Source organism: Palaemon carinicauda, chromosome 10 (genome assembly GCF_036898095.1).
Source record: "Palaemon carinicauda isolate YSFRI2023 chromosome 10, ASM3689809v2, whole genome shotgun sequence".
Taxonomy (NCBI): domain Eukaryota; kingdom Metazoa; phylum Arthropoda; class Malacostraca; order Decapoda; family Palaemonidae; genus Palaemon; species Palaemon carinicauda.
In genome coordinates, this window is record NC_090734.1 from 69,248,071 (window position 1) to 69,274,564 (window position 26,494).

At 42.5% G+C, this 26,494-nt stretch overlaps 1 protein-coding gene across 3 annotated transcripts in view; it reads right to left on the minus strand.

Annotated features, from left to right (window-relative positions):
• Window positions 1–26,494, minus strand: part of LOC137648417 (MTOR-associated protein MEAK7) — a 400,054-nt gene that overhangs the window by 292,308 nt on the left and 81,252 nt on the right. For all 3 annotated transcript variants that reach the window (XM_068381341.1, XM_068381340.1, XM_068381338.1), the window contains 2 exons: window positions 5,348–5,488; window positions 4,915–5,091 (listed from right to left, as the gene is read on the minus strand). In XM_068381341.1, coding sequence (XP_068237442.1) covers window positions 4,915–5,091; window positions 5,348–5,488 — 318 coding nt within the window. The remainder of the gene's footprint in view (window positions 1–4,914; window positions 5,092–5,347; window positions 5,489–26,494) is intronic.

Here is a 26,494-nt window from a genome sequence, read left to right on the forward strand (position 1 = left end):
GGTAATTCATTTAATTCGTTCCTTACCCTAAAACCCCATAATAAATACTTAATAAATGGCTACACATAATTACACATAACATTAATAAAATATAATAAATACATACACACTTAAAAAAAGAATAATAATAATGAAATAATAAATAAAAAAGGGGTTTTAATGTAACACTTTACCTTAGCGACAGGCCAGCGCAGGTGTAGGGACTGCTAGGCAGGAGTAGACGGAAGATCAGCGAGAAGGTAGGGACGGTGACTTTGTGCGATAACGTGTACGATAACTTACACTACTACGTGAACTTACTTAACTTAGCTTACGTATTTTTTTTTTCTATTTTTATAATTTTATATTTTTTTTTATTTTTTCTTTTCTTATTTTTAATTTTCATCACTTTCACTCGATTCGGTCTTCCTTTTCTTTGCTTCACTTTCTTTCTTTTCATCATGATCACTAGACCGTTTTAAAGATTTCTTAAAGAAACTATAGAGTGAAAGTTGCTTAGTACGGCTTTTGAGGATTTTTCTAAAATGCGTTAGGCAAACATCATCGAACTGCGCAACAACACGGCAAACCTGAAGTTTCTGTGGGTGATGCTTGTCGATGAAATCAACCACATGTTGATGATATGGCAACATCTGTTTTATTTCCGCCGTACCTAAGATTTGGCCTACCTCCTCGGTCTCCTCCGACTCACTCAACTGCGCTTGGAACTCATCATGCTGCATGGCTTGCAGCTCCTTGAGTTCCTCGGTGGTGAGCTCTTCATGATGCTCATCGACGAGTTCAGTGATGTCATCTTCATCCACCTCCAGACCCATGGACTTGCCAAGAGATACAATCTCTTCGACGTCTCCCTCGGTGGCAAGCACAGGTTCATTCTCGGGGCCAAAACCTTTGAAATCTCTGGGAGCAACAGCATCAGGCCAAAGCTTCTTCCAAGCGGAATTCAGGGTCCGACGAGTTACTCCCTCCCAAGCTTGGTCTATGATCTTTAAGCAGTGCACGATATTAAAGTGGCTCCTCCAAAATTCATGCAAAGTTCAGTTGGTGCTTTGCGTGACATTAAAGCACTGCTTAAATAAGTGCTTGGTGTACAGCTTCTTAAAATTAGAGATGACTTGCTGGTCCATGGGCTGTAAGATAGGGGTGGTATTCGGTGGAAGATACCACACCTTGATGAATTTGTATTCGTCGATGATTTCATCTTCGAGTCCGGGGGGGGGGGGGGTGAGCGGGTGCATTGTCCAATCAAAGCAAGCAATTCAAAGGCAAATTCCTCTCCTGAAGATACTTCTTGACAGAGGGCCGAAAACTACGTTTACCCATTCCACAAAGATATGCCTAGTAACCCAAGCCTTAGAATTAGAACGCCATACAACATGTAGCAGGTCTTTATTGATTCTATGTGCTTTAAATGCCCTAGGGTTTTCGGAATGGTAAACCAATAACGGCTTTATTTTGCAGTCCCCGCTGGCGTTGGCACAAAGCGCAAGAGTCAACCGATCCTTCATTGGCTTATGTCCAGGCATTTTCTTCTCTTCGGCGGTAATGTACATTCGACTAGGCATCTTTTTCCAAAACAGACCGGTTTCACCGCAGTTGAACACCTGCTGCTCTACGTAACCTTCCTCCGACACAACGCTTTTGAACTTTTTAACAAAGTCTTTAGCTGCCTTGGTGTCCGAACTCGAAGCTTCTCCATGACGAACAACTGAATGAATCCCGGTCCGTTTCCTAAATTTCTCGAACCAACCTCGAGACGCCTTGAATTCCTCCATCGTAGGATCGGCTGAACTCTCACCCGCGTCACCCTCAGAGCCCGCCGCCTTCAAGTCACTGTAGATAGCGCTGGCCTTCTCACAAATGATCGTTTCCGTGATCGTATCGCCAACAATCTCCTTGTCTTTGATCCATATTAACAAAAGTCGTTCCATCTCTTCAAGGGTAGGGCTACGACGTTTGGAAATAATCGTGATCCCCTTCGAAGGTTTCACTGCTTTAATGGCTGCCTTCTGTTTTTGGATCGTCGGGATCGTAGACATATTCCGGCCATATTGTTTGGCCAGATCGCTAACACGTACACCTCGCTCATGCTTTTCTATTATTTCTTGCTTTAATTCTAATGAAAGTATAGACTTCTTCCTTTTCTCACCACTACTACTACTTCCTGAACCGAAACTAAGCTTTTAGGACCCAAGATTACGGAACACAGAAAACAACACGTGGAAAACGAAGATAAAAACACTGTTAATAACGGAGTGAATAGAGGACAACCACACGATGCGCACGAGATGAGAGGACTGATCAAGGCAACACTCGATTGGCGTCCCTCCGATGTGCTGCCGTCTAGCGGCGTCAACAACAAACGACGCTGGACGCATTCGAGAAAATTCCACGCGTACGCGTAATGTTTACTTCGTATGTTGGAGCAACACTTCGGGTGTCGAGACAGAAATTTGGTCGAATTTTACTTCGGATGTTGGAAAAGTCGTATGTTAGGACATTCGTATGTAGAGGTACCACTGTATTTACGTAAGCACATCCCGTCCCTCACACAACCCTTTTCTGATCAAAGTGCAAATTTATTCATTTTTCCTTAGTAATTTGAGGGAAATATATTTACATTAGTTTCCTGCAAACAATTCTTTCTCACTCCTTATAGGAGGTTTTTGGTTTTATTTGTTTCTTCATAGCATCGTAAGGTAAACTTTCGTTTCACAAGTTTTTAAGATACAGTATACGCTATTAACCATATTTCTTTGTTTCCTTATTCATATATTTACAATTCTTATGTTATTGCTATGTTTAAAGATATGCAGTGTCAAGAGACTAACTAAATATGAATAAGGCATGAAATTTGTCCAGAAAGTATGATAACGAGAATATTTTTTCTAGCAACATCTTACTTATGTTTGGGAATTTGGTGCATGTAACATACACATTTCTGGATTTGAGGGATGGGGCTCTAAGCAAATAACCCTTAAATTATGATGATTATGTCCATATGAACCCTATTAGTAAGTATAATTACCAATAAAACCCCAAAATAACTCCTAATAAAGTTAATTAGATGATTTCTTAGAAGAAAAAAATTGAAAGCCGATTTCTCAAAAGAAAACAAAAATTATCAGAGAAAAATTTAAACAACTTTTTTGTTTACTGACCTATATTTACCATTTATAAATTAAAAGATAAGAAATTTTATGCTCTAAAATATTATGCACGGTTTTGGAAAATTACAAAAAACTTATATATGAAAAATGGCAATCTTTACCATTATCGCTAATGTGTTTGGAAAATAATACACATAAAAAATGAGGATTTATAAGAAAAATCTGTTCCATAAAATATTCGTTATGAAAATCATCTTTAAAATGCTTTTCAAATGATGAAAAGCAGTTGAGAAACAAAAAAGTAGATTAAGGTTGATATTACCTCAAAATAACAGCGTTTTAATGGTGCTGAGTTGTGTCCCTTTAGGCAGCTATTTTTTTCATCAGCATTGTGTTTTTACACAATGGTGGCCAAACCCAAAGTAGGATATACCTTCAGGAAAACCTAGAATGGTTGAAAATGAAGTCAGACAAGGTGCAGGTAAGGGAAGTATCGCCTTCCCCTTTACCAGTTCCTGCTTTTGCCGAGGGTATATCAAAATAAAAGTTAATGGTTTGTACAATTACTGGAACAAACTTATTTCCATATAAACTGTATGCTAGATTCAATACATCCTTATAGGCCTACTGAAAGGATATATATTTTATCGTACATTATCATAAGAATATAAGTGCATAATTCAGCAGAGAATATTACCATTATTACTAGCAAAGCTACAACCCTAGATGGAGAAGCAGGATGCTATAATATCAAGAACTCCAACAGGGAAAAAAAGCCCATTGAGGGAAGGGAATTCATGAATAAACACTACGAGAAGTAATGAACAATTAAAACAAAATATTTTATGAACAGTATCAACATTAAAATAAATCTTTCTAATATAAACTATAACAACCTAAAATAAAGAGGAAGAGAAATAAGAAAGAATAGTGTGCCCGAGTGTACCTTCAAGTTAGAGAACTCTACCCCAAAATAGAGAAGATCATGGTACAGAAGTTATGGGACTACCCAAGACTAAAGAACAATGGTTTTATTTTGGAGTGTCCTCCTGCTAGAAAAGCTTCTACTCTTACCAAGAGGAAAGTAGCCACTGAACAATTACAGGGTAGTACATAACCCATGAGTGAAGAAGGTTGTTTGGTAATCTCAGTGTTGTTAGGTGTCTGAGGACAGAGGAGAATGTGGAAGCAGTAGGCCAAACTATTCTGAGTACGTGTAGGCAAAGGTAATATAAGATGTAACCAGAGGGAGCCAATGTAGTACTGTCTGGCCAGTCAAAGGATCTAATAACTCTCTAGCGGCAGTATCTGATAATCCATTTGCCAACACAAAATTGAAGACACCCAAGCAAATACCAAACAGGACATCTTTTCCAAAAGAGGCTATACCAGCTACAGCAGGCCAAAATTGTTAAAGAGAGGCACTCACTGAAACCAATCAGGTCTAGAGACGAAACTTTTCATCATAGGTGGTCAAATTATCCTTCATACATGAGGGTTACATTTGTTGTTAATAACAATCATAAATTTATTCTACAAACGAAAAATATATAAAATCTACGTAATAGGGTGTGAGGAAAGGCATGAAATTTTATGAGTTGAAAAATTCATGTTTGAACTTCAGCCACCACAAATAATGATTCCACTTTCCAAGTGACCTGAAGTTTCATACATTGCCATATAAACTGGTGAAGATTCTTTTCATAAAGTAGTTTGTAGAGTATTATACCACAATCACTCAATCATGATGTAAAGTACTACAATACTAAGTCCCCAAGGACTGTACATGCATGCAAAAAAATACCTTTGGAAGTTGAGTTGCTTCTGGTAGTAGACTTGTCTCCCCAGCTGGACTAAACTTGAATAAATGCTTAAACATTTCCATTTCAAGTTTACTAAAAATACAATGACCTAGCCACCACCTCTCAAATGCTTCTAAAGAAATCAAGACAGGTGGATGTGGAGGGCCTTTTCCCCATATCTGAAACAAGAATTTAATCTTATATAAAGCAAGTGAATAAGTAAAATATATAAAACAATGCATTAACCTACTGAAAGATAGTTTAATAAAACACAAAACAAAAGACTTAAATTTCAATAAAGATATATCAGATCAGCTAGGAATCTTCAAAGAAAGAGGAGATTCATTTCAAGACTATAAATTCAGATTTGTGTTAATTAAATTCACCAAAAATAAAAACACTATCAAAATTGAAACTATCTTTCCCCTTACTAACCTTTTTGATAGCTTCATTGGGATAGAATAAATCATGCAATAAAGCAAAAGCAATCTGGGTCTTCACAGTATCAGAACTAGTCTTCCAGCACGTTTTTTGGGTCACACCTTTCTCGAAGAATTCAATTACAGTTTCTGTGTACTAGAAAAAAAGGAAAAATCATTTGGGAAATAAAAAAGCATTTGGCCTATATTTTTAAATTATCATAAATGATTTATTAAATTTATTAAAAAATAATAATCAGAATACCCACAATTCATGGACGTCTTGGAAAAGTGAACTTTGTCGATAATATACAGTGGTACCTCGAATAGCCAATATCAATTATTCCAAAACTGTGTTCGAACACCGAATTGTTCCAATATTGAATCAATTTCCCAATAAGAATGAGAGGAAATAGAATCAATTGGTTCTCCTACAATAGATGCCCTTACTGTATTATGGGCAAATTTTACACAACCTGCAACATTAAATTACAATGTAGTAAATAAGAGCATACCACAAGCAACTAAAACAGCTATAATTAAACGAATAATTGAATAAAATGTAGAGAAAGGATGGCTTAAGTGGAAGGTGGATGGGAAGGGAGGAGGAGTTGGTGTTGCAAAAAATATTGGTTAACTGCCCTTCCGGTTTTTTTTTTTTTCCATGCCGCTAACTGCGATTCCCTTTAGAACCTTTTTACATAAAACAGATCATAAATAAATTGTTTATGCATCCGTTTTTAAGATGATCCCGAAATGACTCGATGTATAAGCATTATGAAAATTGCCTCCTCTTTATCACTGAAATAAGATTTACTAGCCCAATAATTCAAGCACCAATCTTCCAGACCTGGCCTGAACAAATTTAGGAGGCAAAAATAGGAATTCTATTAAATTTAATGAAGAAAAAATTTATCATATAGTAAATGTATGAGAAAAAATTAAAAGATAAAAATCTGTTATGAATAGAAATTAAAGCTATATATATAAACCCTTCTTAAGAATGTTAAAATCTTAAAAACAAAGAAATTCTCAGAATCCCATAAAATGTAAGACAAACCTTTCTAACCAAAATGTAAACACCGTTGTCTTCTAAATGTTTACAATTGCAAGAAAATGCTAAATAGTTAAAATAGTATCACACTCACTTCACCTGAAAATTGCTTTATGAGGTGTACTCAATAAAAATTAATGGGTATATACTGTATGACCAATATCATGTGATCTTCCTAAAACTACTTCCGTCCTTTTATCTTTTTGTTCTGATAATTCCCATGAAGGAAAACCAAAAATATTTTTTATTTGTACAAAATATTACTCTCTTGATTTATTACTTCAAATCCTTTGCCATTTTATTAATATGAAATGCTTTACAGTGATTACGAAATCATTAATGGGGAGTTTAATGTAATTTTGGGGTAAATATATAGCTAATTCAGCAGTGGAATCTGCTTTTTTATTACCGTACCAACTACAAGGGCAGAAAGCCTGCATAGTATAGTACATACCCCTTCTTAAAAGAATTTGTTAAGAGCTCTTTAATCTTTTATACTAGTTGGTTCAAACGAGTATAACAAATATAAACTTACGATTAACTCACTTAAAATTGTTTTAATATTGTTTTCTAATGAAATTACGTAGATTTCAAATTTAAATACTGATACTTCACTAGGTAAGGAGAGCTAGCATGTTTTATCTCAGGATTCTGCAGCAAAGCCAGCACCCCTTGAGGACTTAGAGCCATCAGCATATAAACCCTGATGAGGTCTTTTCCTTTGAATATGTTTTAAGGCATGTTGTTTATGGTGACTTGGAGTATAGTTAAATTTAGTTGATAACTAAAAACAAAGAAAGCATATTTTTGCTTTATCTATGATCCAAGGTAGAAGGAAGAAGGATGATTGAAAAAGGTTCATTCTGATGTTTACTTGGGCTCCACGAGGCCCTAGAAGAGTTGGAAGACCCAGGCCTACATGACTGAGGACTATGAAGCATGTAGTACGATATGATTAATGAAGTATTGAATTAAAAGCTCAAGATAGAGACGACTGGCAAATCTAACCGAGGCCCTTTGCATCAATAGGCGTAAGAGGAGGAGATGATGATGATGTCTGTAGATCATAATAGCCTATTCTCTCTTATTGGGAATGTTGGTTTATGATTACAGTATTTATAAATATATCTATTTAAGCGAAGAGCTTATTTGCTGGAGTATTGGTGGATAAGATCTTTCACGCACTTTGCATTAACAAAATATTCTTGATATATAGACTAAGGTAGATCCCCACTTTCACATAAAACTCACATATTTGGAAAAGATCTAAAAGCTCCACCTCAAAGTCTCTCACCTTGAATATGTATTGGATCTAAAGACTTCAAAGTGGCTTCAGAACCTGTTCCATAAATTGGACTACTATAATCTATTCTCGATAAGATTAATGCCTTATACCACATCCATAAAGTTTACCTCTTTGCACTAAATTTTGTATGAGAGGGCGTCATCATTAGGTTGAGAGCATTATTACATTTAGATTTAATGTAAGATATACTGTATGTGCTTTCCAATTAAGGTGAGTATCGAAATTCAATCACAAATATATTTTCTTTTCTTGAAATTGGATTTGAGAGTTGGGGAATATGAGATTAATATATTGGTTTTGCTTTCATATGCAGTATTATTCATATAAAACAATATTACTTGGGTTTTTATTGTAGAGTCTAAAGCTAACGATGCACTCCAAACTTTTATTTCTCGAAAGGAGTTATTCAGAATTCTGTGGAGGATTAACTTTTTATGTTTATTTTTCAAAATTTATTCTTTGTTGTTTGCCAAACCATAGAGAGAGAGAGAGAGAGAGAGAGAGAGAGAGAGAGAGAGAGAGAGAGAGAGAGAGAGAGAGAGAGAGAGAGAGAGAGAGAGAGAGAGTGTGTGTGTGTGTGTGTGTGTGTGTGTGTGCGTGTGTGTGTGTGTGCGGTATTGTAATGCTTGTTTGTAGTAAGAAAGACTGTTGGTATAATTGAGGCTGTTTGATTAAAATAATTTTCTAAAATAGTTTGGACTGCTAGTGAATGCCAAAAGTAAATGCTTTTTTTTTTTTAATCTGGTTGCAGCAAGAGTCGGTGGGAATGCTGGATTATTAACGGATTTTGAGCAAAGCGAAAAATCTATTTTTGGGTGAGGTAACCATGTCGTCCTGATGAAAGTTCCTTCTTAGTAGCTTCCTAGGTTATATTTAACTACAGTGATATATCCCAGAGAATTTTACTTAAGGTATCCAGAATTCTAACTCCTGGCGCGAATATCCCTGGCTTTCGCCTTTTGGGATATCGCATAATATCAGAGGACGTATTCTTGACAGGCCACATAGCTATCTACACCCCTAATAGCGTTTACGCTTTGAGAGCGGAAAGTTACAAGAATTGTAGGTGGGCCGTTATTAAGGCAACGCTCCTACACATATTATAGTTGGGCGCCAGTATGACGTCACGTCCCGGCGCCATCTTGTCATTCTTTGAAGCGTTAGCGAGGTGCTACAAATACAGTACAATTGGAAGGGATTCATTCATCCTTTGTAAAAGATGGGTGGGTCCATCAGGACGACATGGCTACCTTACCCAAAATTTTTTTTTCGCTTCAGTCAAAATCCGTTTTTTGGGCTCAGGCCATGTCGTCCTGATGGAAGTTTACCAGAGCATTAATGTATCTGTGGATTTCCCATTAGTGCCAATAAACACGAGATGAATTTTCCTTGGTCATCTAGACCTAGAGACACATGGTGTTACCATCATACACCCTTCAACTGATCATGGACAGCTAGGACCCAGGATACTAGTGGTAAGAGAGAGAGAAAGCATGGATGGGAGGGGGGTGCAGAGGCTCAGCCTTACAGTCCTCCATCCAGAATGAGGGTTCATATGGAAGGGGGAATTACATTCGGGCTTCCATCTAACCACAACTCGATCGATACCAGCCGGCAAGGTTATGGAAGGCAGACCAAGAGAGGACTGAAGAACACTCGATAGGGGTAGGGGAATCTCTGCCGGCAGCCGAGAGAACCCGAACCAATCCCACAATCTACCAGAACTAGGGTCGATTGTAGAATGATGGCCAAAGATATGTGAAGGCTAGGCCATCACTAAAGGACAGCAAGGGAAGGGGTGAGGGTCCTGTAGGTGAGGTAGTAGCCGGCAGGTTTTACCTCACCTAAAAAGACTCCGTTCCAGTGCAAGGACAACCCCAAGGGGCCAGGGAATTCGATTCCCTAGTCTAGGGTTAGCCTAATAGAATGAGATGGCAGCACCCTCGCCGCTGTCTCAGGTGTTTAGGAACAGAGTCTAGTGTCGGGGACCCTGAGCAAGAGAAGAATTCAATTCTTCAGCTTAGGTTCTGCCAGCACAGGACTGTCTGCTAGGCCACAGGGAGGAGGCATCATATCATATAATGCCTCCAGGTGAGGCCTAGGGAGGTCTAGCCTCCTGTGTCGGTAGCCTAACCTGACTTAGGAAGTCAATTCGCCAAGCCAGACGGCCACCGACCACAGACGAATACTCTGATGTTCTGTCCTAAGCTCAAAACCGGCCTCTGCGGTGTAGGGAAGGGACAGAAGCACCCTAGCCTAGATTTACCCGAATAAAATTCAAGGTAAAGCCGACTTTGGTTAGCCTAGGCTAACTTAGAGGGAAAGGGATTGCTCTTAAATCTCCCAAGGAGATTGGTATCGTCTTAAAAAGAGTAGGAGGTGTCAGTCTCCACTTAATAAGACGATACAATAGCAATCGGGGACATGTATGAAAGTATACTAAAGCCCCTAGGCTAGTAGCCTAGGCGCGGTGAGAATCGATACCAAAACTCTCTCGTATACCATCTTGGAAGAGGAAAATTTTGATGCAGTAATATCTTATATGTATAAATATTGCCTAAAGCTTCAATAAATTATCACACTAGGAAAACTATATCATGCATGAGAGTAAAGGAAGGTGCCTAGGCTAGGAAGCCTAGTACGATAACTAAATTGCCAAATCCACGGTACAATCGGCATAATATAAAATTTCCAAGCTAGGTTTGGTAAAAAGCTAAATTTATTAAAGCGAAATATACCGGGAAGGTCGTTCTGGCTAACTAAATGGCACATGCATATCGAACGACCGCGTCCATGACGCCATCCGGTTAGGCAACAGCTCTTGATACGTTAATTAAGTCTTTAATCGATGAGAAAACTGGCAAGAGCTTACATTTATACAAATTAAAGATAATACGCAACTCTCCAGAGGCAGATGAAGCTGGAGAAAGCATCATAACAGCTGAAATAATCCAAAATAGTAAGAAGGCACTGGGAAAAACACCGAGTTAGGATCGCTGCAAGAGAAAGAATGACAAGATGGCGCCGGGACATGACGTCATACTGGCGCCCAACTATAGTACGTGTAGGAGCGTTGCCTTAATAACGGCCCACCTACAATTCTTGCCACTTTCCCCCTCTCGAAGCGTAAACGCTATTAGGGGTGTAGATAGCTATGTGGCCTGTCAAGAATACGTCCTCTGATATTATGAGATATCCCAAAAGGCGAAAGCCAGGGATATTCGTGCCAGGAATTAGAATTCTGGATACCTTAAGTAAAATTCTCTGGGATATATCACTGTAGTTAAATATAACCTAGGAAGCTACTAAGAAGGAACTTCCATCAGGACGACATGGCCTGAGCCCAAAAATCTATTTATATCTTTTGACCAGCTTTACAAGTGATTATTTATATTATCAGTAAGTATAGCTTTTCTTTGATAGGAGTGGTTGTGATTGATATAATCTGTTTATTATTTATCTTTGATTGTAGTGCGATTGTTTGGTTAGCTAGGATTGTCCGTTTTTTTTTTCTTTTTTTATTGCAGGCTGTAATACCTGCTTTGGAAAATTTAAGTCTGAATGCTGATGACTGATTATGACCCCGCTAATATAATGACTTGATTTAACTGGTCTTGGAGATTGGAATACAGTATTGGATAGTCCAACCTTGTATTAAGTAATTTTCTTCCCTAGATTCACCATAATAATGACGATGATGACAAAACTGATTTGGATTGGAAATGGGATTAGGTGTATGTTCAACTTCTCAAAAAGACAAGGAAGTGAAGTGGCTCCTCAGTCAAATTGACCTGAAGAGCCCTTTCCCAGGAAGTTGGGGCAGTGGGATGTAAAAGATTGATTGATTTGGTATTTTCTGGCATCCTAACATCTAAGGTCATTGATGCCGATATCATTTGCTATAAATAAAGAATAAAAGGAAATTCAATATAAACCAATAGAAGCAAATATGTCCTCATAAAAGTTAAATAGCCTTCAGAAGACCTGCTTCTGAAATGAATATAAAAACACTGCTGGGAAAGTAAGATACCCCATGTGCAAGAAGCTTGACAATATGAACCTCTCAACCTCACCTTGGGCCTCAAACAGATATCTATTTCTCAAGGTGCTAAAAGTGGGACATTCGGTCAACAAATTCTACACTATTAGAGGTACAAAACAATCATAATATGGCTGGTGTTGATCAGTCATCAGAAGCACGTATGTCAACAGTGTGTGACCAATGCGAAGACTACTTTCAGGTCATCATGTTATTCTCTCATCTTATTTCCCTCTAAATTATTCCAATGCTGTTGTCAACTATCATAAAACAAATTCTTAATGCTAGGTAAAATGAAAAACATTATAGATGATGAGATACCTTCATGGTATCAACTCGGTTGCAGATTTCTTTGCTAGTAAATCTGCCTTCTCATTCCCAGACACACCAATGAGTGCAGGAAACCAGCAAATTTAAACTGTTATACCTCTCAGTTCAATAAAGAAGTCACTGTGAAATCTTGAAAGCTAAAGGGTTACTGGAAATAAAAACTTCTAAAGCTTAAAGGACACTTCTTGCATCACTAAAAATGGTAAAATTTCCCTACTCTTTTAACACTATTTTTTCAATAGTGGTTAGTATACCATACAGTTTGGGAGTAAATATTGATGCTAGAGGAAGTGCACCTCTACAACTAAAAGTATTACTTTGTACTCCAAATCCAATGGCAGCTTCAGATGTGAAGCCATCAGTATACTGTATTTAAATGGCGATTCCATGTTCTTCAACATGTCCCATAAAAAGACACCTGGCTTCCAAGTCAGTTATATTCTTTTTAATACCAATAAAATATTCACAGAATGATATCTCTGATAATTTCCAGAGGGGTTGATGATTTCTTGAATGGAAGCACCTTACTTCGAGCAATATCAAAACTGTCTATTAAATGTTTTACCCGGAATCCACAAGGTTGGGGAGATTTTGGGTGCAACTCAAAATATCTACAAAGCCTTACAAAATTTACAGTCTGATAGGCTAAAGAATTAGGGAGTCTTTGCAAACTTAACCAATACCAAACAATACAAGACTTTCGGTAAAGGGTAAGCTAATTCTCCAGCGTCAACAAGGAAGCTTGGGATAGGCGAAATTCTAAAGGCTCCTAAGGCCAATCTGATACCAGTATGGTGTAATGAATCTATAATCTTAAATAACATTGGTGTGGCTGAGGAGTATATTTCACATCCACAAGAATTTTTTGAAAAAATTAAGGCCTTGTACAACTTTAAAATACTTTTACAGTCTGCCAACCACCAACCCCCAACCCCATGGAATTAAGGGAAAAAAATTTTAAAAGATTCTGAGCCTAAAGACATTTTAAATTTAAGGCTTTTAAGTGAGGAACCTATGTACGCCAGCAATTAAATATTTATAAAAAAAAACAAGCTTCACCTATGCATGAGGTCTGTTGGCCTGTCATGAAAATATCAGTCATTATGTACTTCCTGAAAATGATGGAAATGGAAAACAGTAGTTTTGCTTGTTGAAAACTAGAATAAATTAATATCAGCCCAGTAAATTGATTTGTTAATTCAGAGTTGTTTTCTCACAACCATTGACCTTCAAGCTAAAGAAAATGATATGGAGAGATCATCCACAAAGAGTATTAATAGAATATCACAGGGAATGATAGAGTATATCCCATTAAGGGCTAATGCAAATCGGATTACACTAAGCACAATACCCTAGGGAACACTTGCTTCCTGACATTTCCTCTCTGACAGATGTTATGTATTTTGTACTGTAATATTATATGCACTAAGTAGTTGAGCCGCTAAGGTGTGGACGTGTTTAGCCCAAAGTTCCGTTCAACACTCCAACTGAGTCGTGTTTTAGCCTTTTGTTTCTCCCTTAGAATATCATTGAAAAGATATTAGTTAACCTTATGGAGAAACCTAAGTGATAAGAAACAGTACACTATGTCTGCCCCTAATTATTTCTGCCTAATATGTAAAACCATGGAGGGAGACCGGAAAAATGGATAGGATGTGACTGTAATACATTATATCATAAGAAATGTGTACATAGTGAAAGGAATCACTGATAATGAATGAAAGAACCTAGATTGGTTATGCCCACTCTGTGTAGGTGAAGCCAGACAAGCTAATCTATATACAGGTATATCAATATTGAAGGAAGATGTGAATATGAGAGAAGAGGCCTTGAGCAAACAAGACGTGAGAATCGCTGAATGGAAAAGCAAACTTAAGGACCTTAGAGCAGATGCAACAAATTCCACCCAGACTACTGACCTCACTGTGAAAGTTGTTATTCTTGCTATGAATATGGAATCAATTAACGCAATGCTTCGAACATTGATGGACCCAAAACTGGAGAAATTGTCATTTGCAATCACAATTAAGGGACAAAATCTGTTGGTAATTAAATCAACAAATACAACATCTAAAATTACTGAAAAAAATGCAACGTTAAACAGGCACTTACAGACATTCCTATACTTAACACGAGGTCAACTACGAATGGAAATGTTGTTGTAAACTTTGCAAACAAAATGATCAGAGAAGATGCTGCAAACAAAATTGAGACATTGGTTGGTGATACTGAAACAGGAAACATCGGAAAACTGAAACCAAAAGTAATGATATGCAATTTGTACAATTTGTAGTAAAAGCTTTCATTCCAAGAAATCGTTGCCTGGATCAAATCCAAAATACCAAAGAGAAGATAATTGTAGTCCTGAAGAAAAATACTTCAGGTGGGACCACTCACCAGGTGCTGAAATGTGATCCTGAAGTTCAGAGGGCTATTCATGACAATGGGGACAACGTTTCGTTACGATGGGGTACTTATAACATACGTGATAGGTACCACGTGATCACCTGCTACAACTGTCAGAGGTATGGACATCTTGAAAAAGATTGCAAGTCTAAGAATGATGATAAAGTCTGCGGGAAATGTTCAGGAAAACATTCCACCAAGGCGTGTAATTCGCAAAGTTAAACAAACCTAGTGACCACATAGTAAATTCTAGAGAATGCTAAGCTTATGACTTGGAATTGAAAAGATTGCAGTAAATACGGATCATGATTACTAAACATCTCATAAACTGTGGATATGTAAATATACAATCTGTAGGTAATAAGACTATTCAAATTCGAGAATTGATAAACGATAAATATTTGGACATAATAGCATTATCTGAAACATGGTTGAAAAACTTGGACAAGGCGAAGATCACTGAAATGACACCACCCACACACACCTTTCACATACCGAGGAAGGTAGCAGGGCCCTCACATGGGAGAGGGCAGGGGAGGGCATATGCCCTGGGGCGGCACTTTTTTGGGGGCGGCAAAAATAGCCTGAAATAATAATAATTAGCGGGTAAAGGATAAAAGCTTTGAAATTTGGGTTTTATTGTACAGTGAACCCTCGCTACTTCGCGGTTCGACAATCGCGGATTCACCACTTCGCGGGGTTTTCCCATAACCCATATATATATACATATCGCGGATTTTCCGGAAAATTCGAAAATACCGCGAAATCTGAAGATAACCAAATACGATATTTTGTTACCTGTAATTCCATTAATACTGTAATTAGTAATATCTGCTCTTACTGATTGTTCATTGCATTACATATGATATATAATTCAGCACAGAAAGAAATAAAACACGAAAAGAGAATGTGATCATACGATAATTCAGTACGTAGTAAAATTAAATCGAACATGAAGCGCAAATCAGATGCAGTCATACCATATTAGAATGGTGTGTACTGTAATGGATGTGCTTCTTTTCCATGAATCTTTTGTATGTATACGTACGTAGTACAGTACTGCATCCAATAATATTCTTTGTTGCAAAAATCACATTTCGAATAAGTACTGTAAGCGTACGAGAGAGAGAGAGAGAGAGAGAGAGAGAGAGAGAGAGAGAGAGAGAGAGGCGTAAAATAGCGTACGTACGTAAATTTTTATTATTATTGTTATTATTATTATTATTGTTGTTGTTGTTAATAAAATTATTATTGTTATTATTATTAATCATTATTATTATTATTATTACTGTACTGTACAGTATTATTATCATTATTTATTATTATTACGGTACCCTTGTACTTAATCTACGTACGTTCAGTATGCGCGGGGCATCTTCTATGAGTAACCAACGCACCATGTACTGTAAGACGGGTTGTGATTGGTTCAAGCGCTGACAGATGACGAATCAAAACTCAAGTTTTGTTATCTAGCCTGTGATTGGTGTTTTGCCCGCATCTTCAACTTCCAGCATCACAGTTCTCGCGGGTCTGCATCGTTCACTTTCTCTTTCCGCGTATTGCTGAGTAGACGTTCTTAACTTTGTGAAGTTTAATCTGTGCTGTGTGCGACTGTTTTAAGTTGAACTTTTTGTTGAACTTTCTGTTACAATGGCTCCCAAGCGTTCTGCTTCTAGTAAGGCTGGTAGTGAGCCTAAACGCCACCGAAGAATGATGACGATAGCTGAGAAGGTTACGCTTCTCGACATGTTAAAAGATGGTAGAAGTTACGCGGCCGCCGGCCGCCATTTTGGCATCAACGAATCCACCGTTCGCTACATCAGGAAGGACGAGGCGAACATTAGAAAGACTGCTGCAATCACCTTTAGCAGATCAGCGAAGCGAGTCGTTACAACGCGTAATAAAACGATCGTACGCATGGAAGGTGCTTTAGCTGTGTGGATTGCCGACTGTCGGAAGAAGAACATAGCGTTGGATACGAACACCATCCGAACAAAGGCTTTGAGCTTGTATGAGAATTTTGCGGCAAAGGAACCTCATGACGACGATGGCGACCATGCTGAAGAAGATGATGATGTAGATGATCCTCAACCAGGGACCTCCACTGATTCCCAGCGTCAGAAACAACGTTTTTCCGCCAGCAAAGGATGGTTCGCGAAGTTTCAGAAACGCTTCGCCCTGAAAAGCGTTTCCCTGCATGGGGAGTCTGCTTCCGCTGACACTGCCGCTGCTGAAACTTACGTGAACCAGACTTTCAAGAACATTATCGCTGAAGGTGGATACAAGCCGGAACAAGCGTTTAATATGGATGAAACCGGCTTGTTTTGGAAGAGAATGCCGTCGCGAACTTTCCTGTTCAAAGAGGAAGCCAAAGCCTCTGGCTTTAAGGCATTCAAGGATCGCGTTACCCTCGTGATGTGTGGCAATGCTGCTGGATTTTTGTTAAAGCCGGGGCTTATTTATAAGTCGAAAAATCCTCGCGCTTTGAAAAACAAAAATAAGAATCTCCTTCCCGTGTACTGGATGCATAATCAAAAAGCATGGATTACGAAGATGCTGACCTCCAACTGGTTCCACCAGTGTTTCATCCCGCAAGTCCATGAATATCTCTTAGAGAAGGGCTTGCCATTCAAGATCCTTCTCCTTATGGATAACGCTGGTGGACACGCAACTGACCTGTCGCGTGAGGGCGTTCAGGTTGAGTTCCTGCCACCCAACACCACGTCATTAATTCAACCAATGGACCAGGGGGTTATCAGGGCGTTCAAGGCCCTCTACACGAAGAATACCTTGGCGGACCTCGTTGCGTGTGTGGATGCTGCCCAAGATGACGAGGATGAAGACTTCAACTTGAAGGCGTACTGGCGGCAGTACACCATAGCCACGTGCCTGCAGAATATTCAAAAGGCACTTCAAGAGATGAAACCTGCAACCGTAAATGCGAGCTGGAAGAAGCTGTGGCCCGATATTGTTTACGACGACAAGGGATTTACTCCGTCGGAAATCCAACACTCTGCAATACGGAAATCTGTGCAGTTGGCTGCCATAATTGGGGGTGACGGGTTTGGCGACATGACAACTGAAGACGTCGACGAGTTGTTGGACTGCCATTCCCAGCCCCTAACTGACGCAGACCTCGAAGACCTGACGAAATCGGCAAGTGAGGAAGAGAGTGAGGGTACCCAGGAAGAGACCCAAGAAAATGTAGAAGAAACGGGCTTAACATTAGAACGGCTCGCCAAGTTCTGCAACCATATGAAGGAGGCGAAAGAAATGTTGCAAGAGTGGGACGAGGATATGGTTCGCTCGATGCAATTCTGCAACAAGGTCGATGACATCACGACTCCCTACAGGATGCTCTTGGATCGAAAAAAGAAGCAGCGGCAACAACTTCCGATCACAATGTTTTTTCAGCCTCGCAAAAAAGAGCCAGTTCCTCCTGCTAGTACGCATTCGGAAGAAATTGAAGAAGTTGAAGAGGTGTCCCAGGAAAAGACACCTCCGTCTGAAGAGACGTAAAATACTATCATTGACTGCACAGTAGAACACATCATCAGCTTCATCATCATCATTTCTACTGTGCAGCAAATTCATCGCCATCGTCATTCAAGTTTTTCTTGAACTTCTTTCGTGGTGAGTACAGTAACAATCTTTATTTTTTACTTTAACCTGTTTTATAGTTTAGTAATGTACGTACTGTATGCATTAAGTTAAAGGGAAGGTTTTAAAAGTCTACATGTTGTAACCTATCATATTTTTTTTGTTTAAAATTTACATTTACGTACGTAAAACAATCTCTCTCTCTCTCTCTCTCTCTCTCTCTCTCTCTCTCTCTCTCTCTCTCTCTCTCTCTCTCTCTCTCTCTCAAATTGTTTTCCTGCTTTGCTACGTACAAGTACTGTATAATTTATATTTGTAAGGTAACATATTTTGTAAATGCTTTGTACTGTAAATACTGTATGTACTGTATCATTATTTATCACTATCATCATGCGTGTTAAATGCCTTGTTTGTTCTGAGCGTGGTTGTTTACTGAGCGTACACGCCGTCGTTTCAGGCGGCGTCATAAAGAAAAAGATTTCATTTGGAAGTCCTAAGAAAAATACGTAAACTAAAACATTGGTAATAAAAAAATCAACATACAGTACTGTATAATCAATATAATCGATGCAAAAACTAACCATACGTACATATATGTGTACACTAAATGAGTTTGTTTCTTCATTATGATCAGAGATGAACGTAAACAAAACATTGGTTGCCATTTTTTATCGTGCTTTTTAGGTGTTTAGGAAACACATGATATAAAATCGCCTTTAATATTTGTGCCTGTTTTAGTTTAGGGTGCTGTAGTACATGCATTAAGTGTTCTGTACATTACAGGGTGTAAAGGGTGGTTTGTTAACAGTACTACGTACAAGGGAAGGTTTTAAAAGTCCGAATATACATGTTAAATAAATAGGTAAATATGCTGTCACTACTTCGCGGATTTTCACCTATCGCGCCCGCGTCTGGAACCTATCTACCGCGATAAACGAGGGTTCACTGTATTGTATTACAGGGCAATGTAACCTAGTAAAAAAACTACTTTTTCTTACAGAAAAGATTACGCTCTCTTCGAAAATGACACTCGTTCCCGCCGCAAATGAATAGTTTCAGAAATATATATATATCTATATCCTATGGTAATGGGGGACCCCCAGTGGGAACTCGGGGTTTTGGGTGGGGAAAACATACTGGGGAAACAATGTATAATTGTAAAACAAACATTTTCTTCTCTATACATTACCTTCTTGGATTTATAATAACCCGAGGAAAATACAAAACAGTATATCTGGATAAACTTTGGAGGAGCCGTTGCAAAGACTAAAGCCCCCCTGACACTTGCACGCATTCGTGGCACGCACTGGCACGCATTGATGCGCGAACTCGCGTGAACGAGCCGTGAAAATGTCGTGAACAGTGCGGGAACTCGCGTGCTAGAGCGTACCAATGCGTGCCATGCGGGCCCAAAACTTTGAAATGTTTAAAGTTTGTGGCACGCATTGGCACGCACAAAATGGCCGTGAAATAGTCGTGAACGATGCGCCAACTGGAGTGAACTGGAGTGAACAGTGCGGGAACTGGCGTGAACTGGAGTGAACTGGAGTGAACGATGCGGGAAGTGGCGTGAACTTTATAATGAAGAGAAACAAAAAGGAAACGAAAATATTAATGAAAAGGAAAGAAAAATAAACCTAATAAATTTTTATATTTGCTGTTTTAATGTGAAAAAAAAATGATATCTTATTTCAAACTATTTCTATAACTTTATAATGAAGAGAAACAAAAAGGAAACGAAAAAATTAATGAAAAGGAAAGAAAAATAAACCTAATAAATTTTTATATTTGCAGTTTTAATGTGAAACAAAATTATATCTTATTTCAAACTATTTCTATAACTTTATAATGAAGAGAAACAAAAAGGAAACGAAAAAATTAATGAAAAGGAAAGAAAAATAAACCTAATAAATTTTCATATTTGCTGTTTTAATGTGAAAAAAAAAAATTATATCTTATTTCAAACTATTTTTATAACTTTATAATGAAGAGAAACAAAAAGGAAACGAAAAAATTAATGAAAAGGAAAGAAAAATAAACCTAATAAATTTTTATATTTGCTGTTTGAATGTAAAAATAAAATGATGTCTCATTTCAAACTATTTCTATAACTTTATAATGAAGAGAAACAAAAAGGAAACGAAAAAAAATAATGAAAAGGAAAGAAAAATATAAACATGACAAATTCGAAGATAATTTGTATTTTTCCTAACCATACAAACCTTAGCTATTTACAAAGGGTTACCTTTTAGCGTAGCTGAAATGGCGAGCCATTAGAATTTAACGAGGGTGTATTACCCCCGCGCTAGTTAGCGGGGGGTAGGGAAGTGGTAGCTAGCTACCCCTCCTCCCCCTCACACACAGGTGAATACTCACTTTCACTTAGAGGTAGGACTTGTCTTGGGGGACAGGGCTGGCGGGCAAATATGTGTAAATAGCTAAGGTTTGTATGGTTAGGAAAAATACAAATTATCTTCGAATTTGTCATTTGTTCCGTAACCGGAATACAAACCACGCTATTTACAAAGGGTGACTTACCCCTTAGGAAGGGTGGAAAGTCCCCAGCCATACTGGCTTTGGCTTTACCCGGGGACTCAGAATCCGAGTGAGTCGCACTCGAGAAAAGGAGTCCCTGCACCTCACAAGTTCCTTGCTCCGCAAGGAACCATGTGGCCTACGTAAGCTTGTGTGTGAAGGAAGAAGTGTGACCCGTCCTAGGCAGTTGACCTGGAGTTCCAGAAGGAACTCTGGGTTAGGACGTTCCCAATACCACCTCGTCAGGGTATAGGGGACGCGGCAGTATTGACTCAATACTCGGAACACAAGGAAGCATGGATTACCTGCAGAGGTTCGAGGTCAGCTATGCAGAGACCAGGATGCTGCTTCCCCGTAGAGGGGATGATGAAGAAAGAAGTAAGGGCCAGACATACTTCTTTCGTTCATGCAGACTAAAACCTGATAACAATGCCCTCAACCTTCTGCTACCTGTCCAAAAAGGAGCCTGAGGTTAGACCAGCTGTTGTGTAGCCACCACAGAGCGATAGAAAACGTATCGAGACTCCTGTGGGTCACGCCCTGCAGGAAGCGGGCTGCGAAGGTCATTAGACGCTTCCAGACTCCAGCTTGTAGCACCTGCGTCACAGAGTAGTATTACTCGAAGGCGAAGGACGTTGCGATGTATCCAACATCGTGCTGTAGGGCGACGTGACGGGGGAGGGTCTGGAGACAGGTCGAGATGAATGTCCTTGAGTCCGGGCTGAAGAGGTATACTGGTGACTCTCCCCCCATGTCCTCCTTGTGCTCCCAAATCGGCTGCAACTGAGGACAAACTGCAGCTGTTCCCAGCGCTAACCTCTCGATTCCTTTACTGGCAAGAAAGAGAAGATCTTGGGACATCAGACACAGAATGGAGACTCGAAATCTTGAATGAATCGGACCGAAGGGCCGGGACCCTCAGATTCTGAGTCTAGCCAACAACTCAGGAGCGAGCCTGAATGTTGCCTTCCCCTCTTCCTTAGAAAGGGGGGAGTAGTAAGAGACCAAGAAGATTGCTTACACACTGGCCGTGGCCAGAGTGAGCAGAAGACCCAAGGCGGAATACAATCCAAGGCCTGTCGTAAAAGGGTCTTGAGAAGATCTCTTAAAGGACTAAAAGTCCGAGCCATGCTCCAAGTTGGAGGTCTTCCTCCGACTAGGGCAGGGACGATCGTAGCTTCGCATGAGCGAGGATAGATCCAGCGGGCAGGAAAAAGTTATTCCTTTAAGCCTGAAGGTCAGGGCAAGGCTGAGCGACAGGCTTCATTGCCGAGAGCGGAAAAGAGTTTCCTCCCGCCGAAAGGCAATAAGACCGTTATTGCTGGAGAAGAGGCCTCAAGGGAAGAGGTATATCTCCCACGGCACCAACCACCTTAGACTCTTCACTTTGCCTGGGAGACCCCTGTGGATGACTATCGCAGATGACGCGACCTCCGTACCGCGACTGTAGCGGGTTGTCTCTTCTTGAGGAGGAAGCGTAGTGTCTCCAGGCATGAAGCCGAAGCGACGCCCCGGTTCGGGAGAGATGTCGCAGTGTGGTTGCTTGAGTAGTCTGCGCCGTGGGAGAAGCTCTCCCGGGAGTTCCGTCAGGGGAAGCAGAGGGTCCAGAAACCGTTCTGCGCATAGTCCCAGTGGAGCTCTCCCATTGAAAGGTTGACAGACAACCTGGTCTTGTTGAGAACCATTGTCCACAGACAAAAAGGAGGGAAGACGCAGGCGTCGAAGTTGTCCCACCATCACCGGAATGCATCTTGCCAGAGTCTCGGGGTCTGAGACTGGGGGGAAGAATAGCGGAAGCTTGAGGTTCCAAGCTGTCGCGATCAGGTCCCCCAGACCAGCACTTGCTGGTTACCCAAGGTCAAAGACCCCCAGGTACACTCTCTCTACGAGGCTCTGCTCGGATAGTCTGAGAGAAACATTCCCCTGCCTGGAATGAGAGAGCCGATGGTGGTATTGAGAGAATCTCAATCATCCCGGTATCTCTACTGCAAGATGTGAAGGTGTGAAAATGCGTCCCCTGCTGGTTAGAATGAAGTCGACGCGCAACGGGGCGACTCGGCAGGAGCTGTAGGATCTGAAGAGGGGCCAGACTAAGGCCCCTAAGCCTGCCTGAATGATGGAGAGGTATCCTTCAGGTCTTGACCATAGGCCTGGACCGGAACATGCCCCCCCCCAACCCCCTTTCCTTTGACGAGTCCGAGAACCGCATCAAGAAAGTGGGGAAAGGACGAGAATATCCACTACCATCAAGAGGCTCCATAGGTCAACACCCATTGCAGGTCTAATAGCTCCGCTGGTCCCATAGGGCCAGGGAGTCCGGTTAAACATTGCCTGAAGCCACCAGAACTTGGATCGCCCCACATGGAACTTATCCTGAGGCGACCGTTCGGACTATAGACGGGTCAATGAGGAAAGGAGAACTAGGAAACGTTCCAAGGTAGGGCTGAAAGCTCTGCTTGACTAAGAACAGGTACTGCGACTCTCCTCAGTCTTGCCACAGTCAACCGAAAGGAAGGCTCGGAGGATGTGGTAACAGAATCTGGCGTCCCCAGGTGGTCACCCATCCAAGTACCGACGTTGCTTAACCTCGCTGGACGGACGAGAAGCGGGGTTTCCAACGTGGTAAGGCCGTTGACTCAATATCATGGCCAGATACTCCAGATGTTGAGGCAGAGGAAGGGAAGGCTCCAAGCAAAATACCATGAGCCCACACTCATGGTAAGCATCCGGAAGCTTGTCCCGGCGCTGAAGAAGGTCGAAACCCGAGCCTACCGGAGTTGACCAGCCCTCCAAACAGCAGAGGAGGCGGAAGCCTGCACCTGAGCGGCCAAGAGGAAGGTAGGGAGAGTTCTCTGGGGAAACAAACCTGTTATGCCACGGCGGGATAGCCACACTGCATCATAAGCAGGAATACTTGCAGTCTAGGCTGAATTCGACGTGCACCCTGGAAGATGGATGGAATGGAAACTGAAAGTACCCGTCCTTCCGATCCAGGGTTTAAGGAGTCCTGTCGCCTCGTTACCAGTCTGATCGATTCTGCTGGTCTACGCTGGCCAAAGTTTGTTCGACAAACTTGATCAGGGCTGAGAGGTCGACTATGGACATCCCCTCTCAGATCCTTCCTTACAAGAAAGGATCGACTGACGGGGCCGGGGGTGAAGCCGTCGATGATCCTAAGGAAGACCTTCGCCTAAGGTATGGATCATTCTGCCCAACCGGGCAACTCTGCTGACGCTATGGCATAGAGGTTCAGAGACACTGAATTCGCTGACAGAGACGGCAGGCACGATATCCTTGGCTAATCACAGAGATTGTGCGGGAATGGGCATCGGGAAGCTGTCATTCGGATGAGTAACCTTAAGCATCCTCCCAGCGAAAAACCTGCAATCCTAGAGTTCGTGAACTCCTTTTAGGACTATGCCCCCCCGGGGGAGTCTCCCGTGCCATCTGTTCCTGACAGGAGGAAACTGCAATTGGACACCTTGTCCCAGTTGTCGTAGCCGATAACTTAGGCCGACGTGGTTGAAAGAAAAGGGCGCTGGAGCCCTGCAGAGTCTGGAAGAAAGCGCCTTGGAGGAGTGAAACCGGAAGTCGATTTACTCCGCACAGCAGCTGTCTAAGTCTCTGTCCTTGGGCACAAACAAACTCTTCTCAAGGATGGAAGGGTGTCTGAGGTCGTCGACCTCCACAGATGAGACACCCGAAGGAAGACCTCAGTCAGCACGTCCAGATGGTACAACATCGAGCTTGTCCGCAAGTTAGATACTTAACGACGAAAGGCCAAGGTGCCTGAGCTCGAGAGGAGGAAAGTACTCTTGATTTCCTGTAGCTTCCTTGAACCAAACCTCGGGCCGTAACCGAGGAGGGAAAGAACCTGGTAAGCTCCCAGAGGAAGAGGTAAGCAGTCACCCCTTGTCCGATGGAGAAATCTCGAACGGAAAGCCCCCCCGCCAAAAATTCTTACAGGGAATGACGGGGAAGGGCTAACCCAGGTTCAGGAAAGAGGAGTGTTGCTCAGATCTCCCTTAAGTTTCTCCTATTCTTGCAAGTGCCATGCTCTGTGTTTACGGGGTGAGGCCGTGTTCTGGAAATACGCTCCAGAAGAACTCGCCAGGCTGGTCATGCTGCGAAAACCCCATTGGGAATCGTGGTCGCAATCGCCCTGGAGCTCGCGCGACGGAAATTCCTGGTGGTCGGCGAGCGATAACCCATAGACGAGCAATGGATACTGCAAGAAATAAGCCGACATTTGTGCGAAGAAACACTGTAGGTTCGCACAACGGAACACCATCCGTCCGCGCGTGGGCGGACATTGGAGAGCATGAGCGTAGACGTGCAGGCACGTGGGCGTGTGGGCGCGCAGGCGAGTGGTCACGCGGTTGCACGGGCGAGCGGTCGCGCGGGCGAGCGGGCGAGCGGGCGAGCGGTCGCGCGGGCGAGCGGTCGCGCGGGCGAGCGGGCGAGCGGTCGCGCGGGCGAGCGGGCGAGCGGTCGCGCGGGCGAGCGGTCGCGCGGGCGAGCGGTCGCGCGGGCGAGCGGGCGAGCGGTCGCGCGGGCGAGCGGTCGCGCGGTCGCGCGGGCGAGCGGGCGAGCGGTCGCGCGGGCGAGCGGGCGAGCGGTCGCGCGGGCGAGCGGGCGAGCGGTCGTGCGGTCGTGAGGGTGGGCAGGTGGATGAGAGCGAGTCCGAGGCGGTGAACGCAAGCGTTAGCGCGATGGAGAGAAACGCGCTGCCGCGAGGGCAAGGAAGACCGCTGGCGATATGGATCAACAAGCGATCGGTGGTGAGCTGGTGAGCGCTAACGCGCAGGTTGGCGATGGCACGTTGTGTTATGCCGACGCGATGGTCGAGCAGTATGCGCAGGTGAGCGATCGTGCGTTGGCGAGCAGTATGCGAAGGTGAGCGATCGCGAGCAGCCTGTGCAGGAGGGCGATCGCGCGATGGTGATCAGCATGCGGCGGGTCGCGCGATGGTGATCAGTATGCGCAGGGTCGCGTGATGGTGATCAGCATGCCAGGGTCGCGCGATGGCGATCAGCATGCGCAGGTCGGCGGTCGCGCGATGGTGAGCAGCATCTGCAGGTGGGCGATCGCGCGATGGCGAACAGCATGCGCAGTTGAGGGTCGCGTGATGGTGATCAGCATGCGCAGGGTCGCGCGATGGTGATCAGCATCCGCAGGTGTGCGGTCGCACGATGGCAATCAGCATCCGCAGTTGAGGGTCGCGCGATAGCGATCAGCATCCGCAGGTGTGCGGTCGCGCGATGGCGATCAGCATCCGCAGGTGTGCGGTCGCGCGATGGCGATCAGCATCCGCAGTTGAGGGTCGCGCGATGGCGATCAGCATCCGCAGTTGAGGGTCGCGCGATGGCGATCAGCATCCGCAGTTGAGGGTCGCGCGATGGCGATCAGCATCCGCAGTTGAGGGTCGCGCGATGGCGATCAGCATCCGCAGTTGAGGGTCGCGCGATGGCGATCAGCATCCGCAGTTGAGGGTCGCGCGATGGCGATCAGCATCCGCAGTTGAGGGTCGCGCGATGGCGATCAGCATCCGCAGTTGAGGGTCGCGCGATGGCGATCAGCATCCGCAGTTGAGGGTCGCGCGATGGCGATCAGCATCCGCAGTTGAGGGTCGCGCGATGGCGATCAGCATCCGCAGTTGAGGGTCGCGCGATGGCGATCAGCATCCGCAGTTGAGGGTCGCGCGATGGCGATCAGCATCCGCAGTTGAGGGTCGCGCGATGGCGATCAGCATGCGCAGGTGAGCTAGTAGCTGGCGAACCATGTTCCTTCAGAAGTGTTGGAGAACGTTGGCGTGCCGGCTGTAACACACGTGGGCGGTCCGGAGATCGCCGAGAGACAGGTGATCGCTGGCGAGCTGATGATCGCTGGCGAG